At 35.9% G+C, this 12,221-nt stretch overlaps 1 protein-coding gene across 6 annotated transcripts in view; it reads right to left on the bottom strand.

The window, feature by feature from the left end:
* LOC106919544 (calcium-activated potassium channel subunit alpha-1a-like) overlaps nucleotides 1-12,221 on the bottom strand; it is a 93,806-nt gene that overhangs the window by 12,416 nt on the left and 69,169 nt on the right. For 4 of the 6 annotated variants that reach the window (XM_088016349.1, XM_088016347.1, XM_088016348.1 and 1 more), the window contains 6 exons: nucleotides 10,543-10,636; nucleotides 5,019-5,142; nucleotides 4,474-4,698; nucleotides 4,055-4,247; nucleotides 1,214-1,327; nucleotides 896-988 (listed from right to left, as the gene is read on the bottom strand). In XM_088016349.1, coding sequence (XP_087872475.1) covers nucleotides 896-988; nucleotides 1,214-1,327; nucleotides 4,055-4,247; nucleotides 4,474-4,698; nucleotides 5,019-5,142; nucleotides 10,543-10,636 — 843 coding nt within the window. The remainder of the gene's footprint in view (nucleotides 1-895; nucleotides 989-1,213; nucleotides 1,328-4,054; nucleotides 4,248-4,473; nucleotides 4,699-5,018; nucleotides 5,143-10,542; nucleotides 10,637-12,221) is intronic. The other 2 variants (XM_088016346.1, XM_088016345.1) reach the window with 1 other exon arrangement.

A 12,221-nucleotide genomic window follows, 5' to 3' on the forward strand; every position in this document is an offset into this window, starting at 1 on the left:
ATCTCATGAAAAGGTTTTTGACTTGGGAAAAAGCGTGAGTCAAGCAAGTCCTTGATTTGCATGAAAAGGGAGAACACAAAGCAGGCAGTAGCTGCAGATATGGACTGTATTTGGAAAATTCTTCTATGTTAATTTTTTTTTTCCAAATATGTATCTCCATTTAACTAAAATGACTCTGTGTTTGATATTTGTACTCAGCTATGTGGCCTACTTGCCTCCGCCACACTCCATATCCAGGCGATTCATGCACACTCACGACACCATGCATATTGTCAAAGTTCCGGGCTTCAATTCAAATCCCTCCTTAAGGTCAGTATCAGTACAACCAATATGCCATTGTTTGTCTTGTAAATCCAAGACAGAACTTCCAATTACTTCTACTTGCATGTCAGGTCAAATGAAAGTAACTGGTTGCCCCAGAACCTTCTTTAAAGATGTCTTTGAGCACAAAAAAAAAACAAAAAAAAAACACATGCAGTGGCTGGAAGAAAGTAATGATGTAAAATTTAGTTGGAGAACTGCTCCTTCTGTGCAGACAGAAATAAATGTCAGTCATATGGACAAAGCTGAGATGAAAGAAGGGAACAGGCCAGAGAATGTGATCTGACAGAAGATGCTACGAAAACAGCCACAAGGACTTCTAAAGGGATCAAAGGCCCTGTAATTCTTGGAAAAAATAAAAGGGAGAAATTTTGCTTTGAGATAAGGGGTGGGGGGGAGAGGGGGGCAAAACAAGACAGGCAATTTCAACCAGAACCAAGGGTAAAATGTGCTCAAAGTGATGCCAAGGGAATGGACTGAGCTTCTTGTGCAGCAAAGAGAAATCAAAAGAAAAAGCTGATATGGAGGCAGCAGCAGTTACAACACTGCAGTACAGGACACAGGCGCTTCTTACCCAGCTCAGTTATCATTTGTATGCTGGTCCCACTGCTTTTATCCTGACTGAATGAAATCACAGGCACTTTTTTGCCTTGCTTTGCTAACGGTGCTGGACAAGTGTTGAGGGAAAAACAGTTACTGTTACAAGTCAACAAGGGGAAAAACACACACACACACGCGCACACACGCACAAAAATCCACTTTTTTAGCTATGTTAACCACACATTAGCAGACTGTAACAGCAAAAACTGGTTATTCAGATCCACTACTACATTAGAGAAATGTGGTTTTGCAGCTATCATATCAAATATTAAATATTCAGCAGCAATCATACCAAGCTCTGTTATGATGGGAATATTTGCTCCAGTAGTAACAGAGGTCTGCCGCACTAATCCGTGGACTGGGCTGTTCTCAGGAGAGGATCGGTCCATCCCTGGCGGCGTGAAGCCTTAATGGACACACACATACGAAAACAACACGTTTCTGTTAATGCAATATTCAGTATTTCCTCATGGTATGCAATGAGACGGCATCAGCCAAAGCTTTTTTTTGTTTTTCACCACTCATCTGCCTTGGGTGACACAAAAAGTGTTCATGCCAACTAAACATTTTTACATTCAGTTGTATTACAATGTATTTAACTGGGATTTGATGCAATAGACCAGCTCAAAGTAGGGCAGGTGTAATTGTGATGTGGAAAGAAATGTATACACTGTTGCTCTGTAAATGTGTATTCCACTCTTTATACCTTGATGCACCTAAATAGATTCCAAAGCCACCAACTCCCTTCAAAAGTCACTTATATATATATATATATATATAAAAATATATATATATATATATATATATATATATATATATATATATATATATATATATATATAAAAATATATATATATATATATATATATATATATATATATATATATAAAAAAATATATATATATATATATAAAAATATATATATATATATATATATATATATATATATATATATATATATATATATATATATATAAAAATATATATATATATATAAAAATATATATATATATATATATATATATATATATATATATATATATATATATATATATATATATATATATATATATAAAAATATATATATATATATATATATATATATATATATATATATATATATATATATATATATATATATATATATATATATATATATATATATATATATATATAATATATATATATATATATATATATATATATATATATATATATATATATATATATATATATATATATATATATATATATATATATATATATATATATATAAATATATATATATATATATATATAAAAATATATATATATATATATATATAAAAATATATATATATATATATATATAAAAATATATATATATATATATATATAAAAATATATATATATATATATATATATATATATATATATATATATAAAAATATATATATATATATATATATATATATATATATATATATATATATATATATATATATATATATATATATATATATATATAAAAATATATATATATATATATATATATATATATATATATATATATATATATATATATATATATATAAAAATATATATATATATATATATAAATATATATATATATATATATATATATATATATATATATATATATATATATATATATATATATAAAATATATATATATATATATATATATATATATATATATAAAAAATATATATATATATATATATATATATATATATATATATATATAAAAATATATATATATATATATATATATATATATATAAAAATATATATATATATATATATATATATATATAAAAATATATATATATATATATATATATATATATATAAAAATATATATATATATATATATATATATATATATATATATATATAAAAGAGTAGAACGGTCTTATGCTGCAATTTCAACTTTAAGCTTGCTGCGGTATGCCTCCACTATTTTTCTCATCTTGATGACAGAAATTTTTACACATTCTTGTTCGCAGATCAGTTCATGTTTCGCAACATCAGATTTAAGTCTGGACTTAGACTGGACCTTTCTAAAACACAAACATGCTTTGATCTGTACTATTCCACTGCAGCTTTTGGGTTCATCTGCTGGAGGGCAACCTTCTGCCTCTGACCAGAATCATTGTCCCTGCTGAAAAAGCAATCATCCCCGAACCATTCTGCTGATTTTTCTTCCACACATATGGCCGAAAAGTTCAATTCTAGTCTCATCTGACCAGAGCACCCTCTATTACATGTTTCAATGGGTCGTAATATGACAAATAGTACAAAAGTTCAAGGGGTATGAATACTTTTGTAAGGCTTATACGCTAAGTGCAGTTTTACTGTATTCATGTAAGCAACCAATATTAGTCCATGTATAATAGATGTGACACACGGCTCATTTTGTTCCCCTTAGACCGGGTGTGCACGGAGGCGGAAACCTCTTACACACATGCAGAAAAAAAAAAAAAAAAAAAAAGTAGAACGGAGCCATGAAAGAGAAAATAAACGACGCAAAATTGAATTCAGATTGACTTGACATTTCTTGGTTTCCTCAGACTGACAAGTAAGCACATTAAATCAGTGATGCTGTATGTATAATACATGGGCCATGTTTTGACATCCATCACATACTGCTGACTAAGGCAAATGTGAGGTCATACATGTATTAGACGAATAATTAAATTGTCAGGTATTTTTTTCCTTCTCCTCAGGTCAAAAGGTTTCTAAAAGCATTTCTTCTAATGCTGAGCCATTGACTACATTATGGAAGACCATCTGATTCTAACTGAATGCTCTGGTGGTTCTATTTTAGAAACCTGTAACATGTAATATTAATGGGTTAAGAAAGCATTGTACACAAAGCAGCCCCAGTTGCTGAAAAATAAAGACTGTAAATGTCAAGCAAAGGTTTTCGTGGCAATGATGTGCATGTTGCCACCACTGAGGTTTGTGAGGTAACCGGTTGTTACAGTAACCCGAGGAACAGTCAGTAAGGTTTACTGTCAAACGCAGCGACAACAGGTCAGCCATGCAGCTCGCAGTGAGCAAATATTTTCTGTGCCGGGGCCCCGTCCCTCCCAGGCGAGGCAGTGAACTATGATAGGGCGCTACTTACCTTGCGAATTGGCCTGCAAGACCCCGATGCTGTCGTCAAACTGCATGGATTTGATGTTAAGTGACGCCAGGATGCACTCTTTGTCCTGCAGTGATGCATCATCAATATTGTTCTGATTGGCTGACAGGATGACACACATGTCACAGAGGTTGATGTTGACAGCCCTCAGATCAGCCCTGCTCAACGGTGTGCCCTTTGAGAAGGAGAGATGAAAATATTTGTTACTCAAATAACGTGAAACAAGAGATGGCGTTCTCAAACTTGAGATTTTTCTGCTAAAAATATCTCGCACCAAATACTGTTGTGATTGTTAACATGGCAAGAAAATTTTTCATTACTCCAAATATGTTAATGTGAGGACAACAATCCTGTTTATTTCACAAATGACTGGTTGAAAGGCAGATTTTGAAAATACTTACAGGCAGAATGGATAATTTGGGGAAGTTGTGTAGAGTTTCCCACTCGCGCTTGAGGTATTCCAGGGAACCGACAAACACAATGTGTTTCAGCTCGTGGTAGTGGAAGTTGCTCGCTCTCAGGGGCATGACAAAGTTTCGCAGACCGATCAGCGCTGATTTCACATCTCCAAAGATGCACACGACCACATGTCCACTCAGAACAGTCATAGCTGCTTCGCTGCGGGTCTGAGAGGGAAACGATGTGATAAAAAATGGGTGTTTGTGACAGAAACGTGAAACGTGTTACTGCGCCATTCATTTTCACGCAAACTGCTCTGCCTATAGATATGATGTTAAAGTGATGTGAAAAATGGCACATGTATAAGTGCAGGAAATGTTCTCCGCACAGACCCTGTGCATGGCAAATGACATGTCAAACACCTCATTACAGAGTGTTTGTGTGCCTCGTCAATCTTTGATGCGGCTTTGTGACAATGCACATCTTTCATGAGGGAGAAGAGTGTCGGGACAAATGAACTGTGTTCAAGTGAGGTATCAGGACCCACCAGGATGACCTTCTCGATATCTTTGGACGGGCACCAGTGAAACATCCCCGTGGAGTCGTATTTCTTTATGTTCTCATCCATGGTCTCAATCTGCTCACTGCCTGGGATGAGGAGAGGGTCGTGTCTAATTGAATCAGAAGGTCAGAGGGACAAAAACGACAGAAGATTATTGAGCCGGGTAGCTTCAGATTCAAGAATTCAAGACTACAAATGTTCTAAATTCAAAAAAATACATCAGTTGGACTCCAAAATAGTATTTTTTTTTCCTGCTGTGTGCTCATTGCTGTCAAAGGCCATCTGCAGAAATGTCAACCAAACCGCCCTGTCATCAAGCAAAGTGACATCAGCATCAGCAGCAATCAGGCGGAAGGAGATGGCAGCAACACACCACCTTGACTGGCATGAGCAAGGAGATGCAATTACGCCCCCTTACTGCGCAGAGCTTGAGATGGGAGTGTGCTGGGTGGTAAAAGCTTTAACAGACCAGATTTTAAATATTTCAGCAATTTGCCCAACCGTATTTGCTTTCCAAAGTGAAGGGTATTAATGTTTAAACAGACCATCAAGGCTATATAAACAAATTGCACCGAGCACAGGGGTTTAGCTTCAATCTACTCGTCATTGACCGCTAAAGAGGTCTATAAGTATGGGAGCATGTGGTTGGGTTACAGTTGTTTTGATCAGGGGACTGAAAGACTTTCCTTGTTATGTCCTTGATTTTTGTGACGTATTACATAAAACAGTTGCATAACTGTACATGATCAGCCACCTTTCCACAATTATATACAGTGTTGGCCAAACTTATTGACACCAGCAAGTGAATCGTTCTCAATTTCTCTTCGCCCAATTCTTCTAGAGTTATTAATCTTTCTTCAGCACACCTCTTTGCTTTTCTATACAACTCATTTCCACACAAAATATCCATAAAAGGTTGATTTGGGAACCATTTCTATTATGTTTTTGCCATCATCTTTCCGTTGAAAGGCCCAATTATGATCTATTTTAAATTTTCTGGGAGAGGCCAATAGATTTTTATTTAAAATATGTTGGTATTTCAAACAGTTTATGCCATGCACTAAAACATGGCCACAGCATCACAGTTCCTCTGCCATACTCAACACTGTCCATATTGAGCTTTTAGAAATATTTATACATTAAACTCACATGAATGACACAGAAAAACTCTAATGCTAACATTTGTGAGGATAAGGTGGTTTTTCTTGGCATGCCCAGACAACCAGAAATATAAATGTAGCTGCCTGATGTTTTAAAATTTTAATTTTAATTTTTTTTTACCACTGTCACGGTATGATGCTAGCCATCTACCATACCATCCATAGAGGAAATATAAATTCAGACTTTTGTCCCTGTAATCTCATCCACACGAACCTTAGTCTCATGTGTTATATATATTTTTTGACAGATTAATGTAAAAGAAAAAGAAAGAAAAAAACACCAACTGCTAGATTACACGGATGACTACAGAGCACATGCTATAAATTTACTTTGTCAGATTCAGACCACAGCTGAATATGTCCAAAAAAAAAAAAAAAACCCAGACAGCAGCCTTCTGTCCCTGTCCAAAACCTTTAAAATACTTTAAGTCATCTCTCCATAAGAGGAGAATGTCTTTAATCCATGTGAGTGCTCTAAAAGAATGCCATCTAAAATAACATGTTAAGTATGCATGAAAGTGTCAGCTGAAACTACCATCCCTCAGGCTGCGAGAGACTGAAGCCAAAAAAACTCGCCTTTGGGCTCAAACACCCCCAGGCAAGAGCTGGATGTCCTTTCTAGAGCAGATACAGCTGGGGAAGGAAATGTATTTTCTGTCACTATCTACCACTCAGTCAGCTGGCTTTTAATTTAACAGTAGGCTGCATGTACAATGAATTTATGTGCACAGTACTTGTAGGAAGACCCAACTTTAGTCAAATTTTATGTTATATAGAGCTAGCATATTGCTTGCTAATAATATTTAAAACATTTTTTTAGCATTTGAATAAGACTTGAGACCGAGTTGAACTTACACTTCCAGCAGGTGCTCTGTGTACACATTTCTAAAAGAATTTCTTTTTGTGAGGGGATGTACTTAGTGTTATGTAATTTTATTTGCCTCAAGATCTCATGGCACCCTAATAGACACATACTTCTCTTTGGCATTTGTAGCTTGTTTTCTTTTATCACATGATTAAATCATATATTTTACTCAGTTGATAGGTCAAAAGTTGAGTTGTAAAACATTTCAGTACAATGTCATGGAAGTCGCAACATAAATCTGGGGATAGAGCTCACGTCAACACAGTTCTGTTGAAACCAAAGACGATTAAGGAAGGAAGTGTTGGCGAAAGCCACTCTGACGTTATTTATTTATTTTTTTTAATGTTCAAGTTATTTCAGCAGCTAAAATAAAAAAAAGGTTCTACAATTTTTACTTAAATACCTATAACATTTTATTTTGTCAAATTAAATATTTAGTGGTGGATATCCAGCCCTTTAATATGATCAGATCTCAGTTAATTTAATACATAATTTTAAAGTTGATTTTTGTTGAGTATTATTTTACCTCTGCATTTAATATGTAAAACTGAATTTTTCCATCTCCCCACTTTAATATTTAGTGGTAACAGGCCAAAGTAAAATACAAGTGGGCATTAAATATGCACCTACAATGCATAGTGTCAATGAATTTACAGATTTATATGCATTTGATTTGATCCTGTTTAAGACTTGTGACCTCAGAAAGCCAGGTGAAAGAGTTCGCCCATTGGTTGTGTGACCCTCATTTCAAATAACGGCTGCCTTCGGACTGCTGATAATCCTACTTTTCCATCTCTTTTAGTAATTGCCGTGTTTTCTAACCAGCAACTTTACCATTTGGTCTCTGGTTTTGTCATATTGTATATTTATCAGAACTGTTTGCAGTTTTAGTTTTCAACAGAGCTTTAAAGTGTTGGGTTTGTCAGTAACAAAGAACACAAACAGCATCGTTAAAAAAGGGTGAAAAACGGGATAAGCACATGTTGTTTTCTGCTTCTCCAACAGAATTTTGTCTAATCAGCTTGACCTTAAATGCAAGTTCTAAGAGAAGTGAAAGCACTTAGAGGTTTTACACCTTGACTAAATATTTCATCAAAAGTCAAATGTTTGAGCACTCACTCAATGGAGCTGCTGTCACTTCAGTTTGTCCTTGCAGAGATGACTGGTGAGGCTGAGCTCTGCCAGGATAGCTATCGCTCACTGTCAGCCATGACGGCCTGTCACTATCCTACACCGCCAATTGCCTCGGCAGTGCAGTGGCAGACATGACGTGTATGTCAAGGCGCTTCGATGTGACCAAACACGTTTTGACATGCCACAGTTAGATGTGTCTTATGACCCATCAAGGGGGCTGTGGAAGGGGTGTTAATTTCAGAGAGGTCGTCATTGTGGAGCTCCAGACGGGACGCATTAGCGTGCTGGAAGTGGAAGCGACACAGCCTCACGGACATAAGTGAGGGTTGTTTGTAACCCCACAGTTCTTTTTGTTATTATTATTTTACCCAACGTCACTATAAATCAAAAGGTCAAGTGACTTCTAGAAGACCTTAATGAATCATGAGATGTAAAAGGCGGTCACCAACAAAAGACTTTGCACAAGACTTTGTACCTTTTGAACCTTTCCCACATTGCAACTCAACTGTTTTGCATTTTATTGGGGTTGTATGAGACAGCTAAACACCAAATGGTGTATAATTATGAAGTGCAAAGCAAAAATATGCATGTGTTTCAAACTTTTGTAACAGATTAAAACTATATATCAGAAATGTGTTTGGTGCATATCTGTTCAGCCCCTTCAATCTAACATTACATCCCCACAGATTTACAAATAAGTATCAGGCTGTAGGCATACCTTACTTTCACAAGGACAGGGAAACTCGTCAAAGTTGATGAAAAGACGAATGGATACAGGTCAGTTTAAGAAGAAATCCTGTTAAAGGCTGCAAAATACTGAGCTGAGCTTACATTACACTTCCAACAGGAAAACAAACGTAAAGCCAGAATTACAATGGAATGTTTTGTTTTTATCAAAGAGGACAATCATCTTTTAATCCATACTTGAATATAATTAGGAATCTCTGGCAAGATTTAAGAACTGATGTTTACAGATGCTCTCCATCCAGTCTTGAGTTTTAAGCCAAGACAATGTAAAAAAAAAAAAAAAAAAAAAAAAAAAAGTTAGTCTAGTGTACAATGCTGGTGGAGACATTGGTTGTAATAGGACATAAATGTGATGATATATACATAATTTTGCATAAAACTGCATCCATATCCTTTATGTTTTTGTCTTATTGAAACTTACACAAGCACTGAGGGCTGGAAACGTCTTTGAAAACCCTCCTGTCATGTAAACTGACAAAGGGATGCTCTTCAAAAACCCACAGCCAATCTGTTGATCATTACTTATTTACAAAGGCCTTGAGGCCTCAGGTCCTATAAAAACACATTTGATACAGCATACACCCAGATGTTTTTTTTTCCTTTGCTTGTTGCAATGAAGTATCCCTTAGGCAACCGCAGTAAATCCCTCTCCAGCGTGTAGACAGCAGGCGCTGAATGGAATAACACATCCACCTGTATTGCTGTGGATTAGTGTGGTGAGTAGATGGATCGGTTTGGTGGGTTCGTATTTGGCTGATGGCTACAGTGCTGGAAAAGCTCGGGTTTTTGTAACCCAAGAGTCCGGAAAACCCCTGTAGCAATTCAACATGAATGCTTTGAAGCAAATCAAATGGGGGGCAGACACCCCAAAACCCAAGGCCTCCGATCAAAGGAAACGCTAACTAACCAATGCATGTAAATACTTTTATTCATAAGACAGCAAAGTCACTTGTCTAACCTTTGCTTGCTGCCTACCTGCACCTTATCTTGCAATGTTCAATAATATAGGCAAGTGGGTTTGGTTTAAAAATGTCAAACAAATAGCGGTCCCCATATTAGCCAACGCTAAAATAGAGTCATCTGTCAGTTTTAATGAAATTACATCTGTTCCACTGTATATACATCAGGCTGCAGGTCCTCCCTGCTGCATGGCTTTCTCATCACATGGCACTTAATGACAACGAGTGCTACTATTATCATTCTGGTAATGGTCTCTTGTTGAATAACAGCGTTATCTTAAGTCAGGATCAATAAGCGCTGATTTAATTTCATGAGACAAGATAAAAGCAAGGTAACATTTGAATTCGCCTTTCATTGCGATGATACATATCATCTGTGGCCTAACGTGCTGAAAAGACCTCGGAGGGATCCGACAATAGATGAATAGCCTTGGGCTATCCATCCTTTAGAGCTTCTCTCCCTGCTAGGTGCTGTCATTAGTGCCAGACCTGTTTAAGAGCTGGAGTCTCTAGTTGTCACATGAAACCATGTGGCATTTGCAAGTCTGGCATGTTTTTTGATGAAAAAAATGGGTTCAGGGAGTGGGCTGGGGGTTACAGAACATGCTCTTCATGATGTTCTTCATGAGATATCGGTGTCGTACCTTGTTATCTTGGGCGAGGAGTTTGGAGAATTTCTCATGCCTCCGTTGCGCTGCTTCTTTTTGGGTGACAGAGCTGTCTGTTGGTCCTCTTCAACTAAAACAAAATGTAAAGGTATGAGGAGGGCGGCGTTATCACACATCAAGTAAAAGTCACATGAAGAGAGGACACAGCACAGAGCGAGGTCAATGAGTTTAAAGAGACAGTACACAAACAGGCTGGAATGTTACTGGGCGGAAATAGAAGACAGTTAATGCAGACAGAAAATAATGGTAGATGTTTTTTTAATGGATTTATTTACAAATACAAACATGCAAGAGCGCCACCATGAACTTTCATGCAGATTACCAAAGTCCAGTTTGTAGCCAGAGAACTCCTGTAATCTAGATAAAAAAAATCTAACAATAACGATACAGTAAGGGTTCATGAGATCTTCTCATGATATTGAAATTTCTCAATATGTATTATCAAAGTAAGGTATCTTTCCAACTGCTGCCAGTATGTGACTATGTGTGTTAAAGAAAGTTTACTGTCACAATGCGGGCCCTGCGAATGAAGATGAGTACATTAAGCTTTATATATTGATGTAGCTACATTTTAAAGGAAGTAGACCTTTAGCTGCCCTGTTGTGTGATGGAGCCGTTGGGCTAGCCAGAATTTGCTTTTGCTACTTTTGATTAGTTTTTTTTTTTTTTTTTGGGAACATTTTGGATACTTGGTAGAAACAGGAAGTGAGAGAATAATAGACAAGATGAAAAAAATATATATTTTTAAGCACTGTGAGAATACAACAACTTGGTAACTGTTAGCTGCTAATGATGCTAGTAAAGCTACCTGACTCATGTTTTCTGCTGTGCTGAATGAAAGCTGATTGAAATTTTATTTTTCTTTAATGAATTTTTATTTTTTTCTTTAATGAATCTAGACTACTCGCACACACACACGTATACATATTAGATTTTTGCGATAAGTATCAGGCAAGAAGTTTCCTCTTTTGCTTAATTTAGATTTTTTTCAGAAAATTATTTCTTGAACCAAGCTTTATTTGATTAAAAAGGCTACACTCTTTTACCTCATAGGCAGAAAGTGGCTTTGTAATGTATTGCTTGCATTCTGATTTTAGTCATTCATTTAAAATCTTCTAATATTAAGCCTCCTGCAGTACAACAATTTCTAGTGTTCCTTCATCTTTGGAGTGGCGTCCTCGGCTCATGTAATTAGGTTGGCCCCCGTGCCAGGGTGATTTATGCACAGCGGAGATGCCCCTCGGACATTGTCTTCATCACTCCACCAAACCGCGCTGAGCTCTTCATCGGGACTGAAGGATAAGTTTTTCCCATGGGTCAAGCAATCAGGCAAATATTTTCACAAGGTAATATCACAGCTCAGGAGGGAACAAGTCAGCAGGAAAATAAACAGGAGGAGCCAAGAGAAGCAGTTTTACTGATGGAGCTTTAACAGCCACCATTCTGGGGGAATGGCTTGTTACAGTGTGTTAAGGCTGTTAAAGACACGCTTGAGTATCTTTTCAGCGACGATTCAAGCTGCGAATATTTTTTTTTTCCTCCATCTGCTTTTTTCTTTAAAAACATATGAAGAAATTGCAAGTGCTTTCATTAAAATTAATAAAGTCATAGACGACACTCCTCTGCAGATGAACTCAGGGTTTCCAGCGCTGATC

Source organism: Poecilia mexicana, unplaced genomic scaffold (genome assembly GCF_051168715.1).
Source record: "Poecilia mexicana isolate PSO_F unplaced genomic scaffold, ASM5116871v1 scaffold_19, whole genome shotgun sequence".
NCBI classification, from domain to species: domain Eukaryota; kingdom Metazoa; phylum Chordata; class Actinopteri; order Cyprinodontiformes; family Poeciliidae; genus Poecilia; species Poecilia mexicana.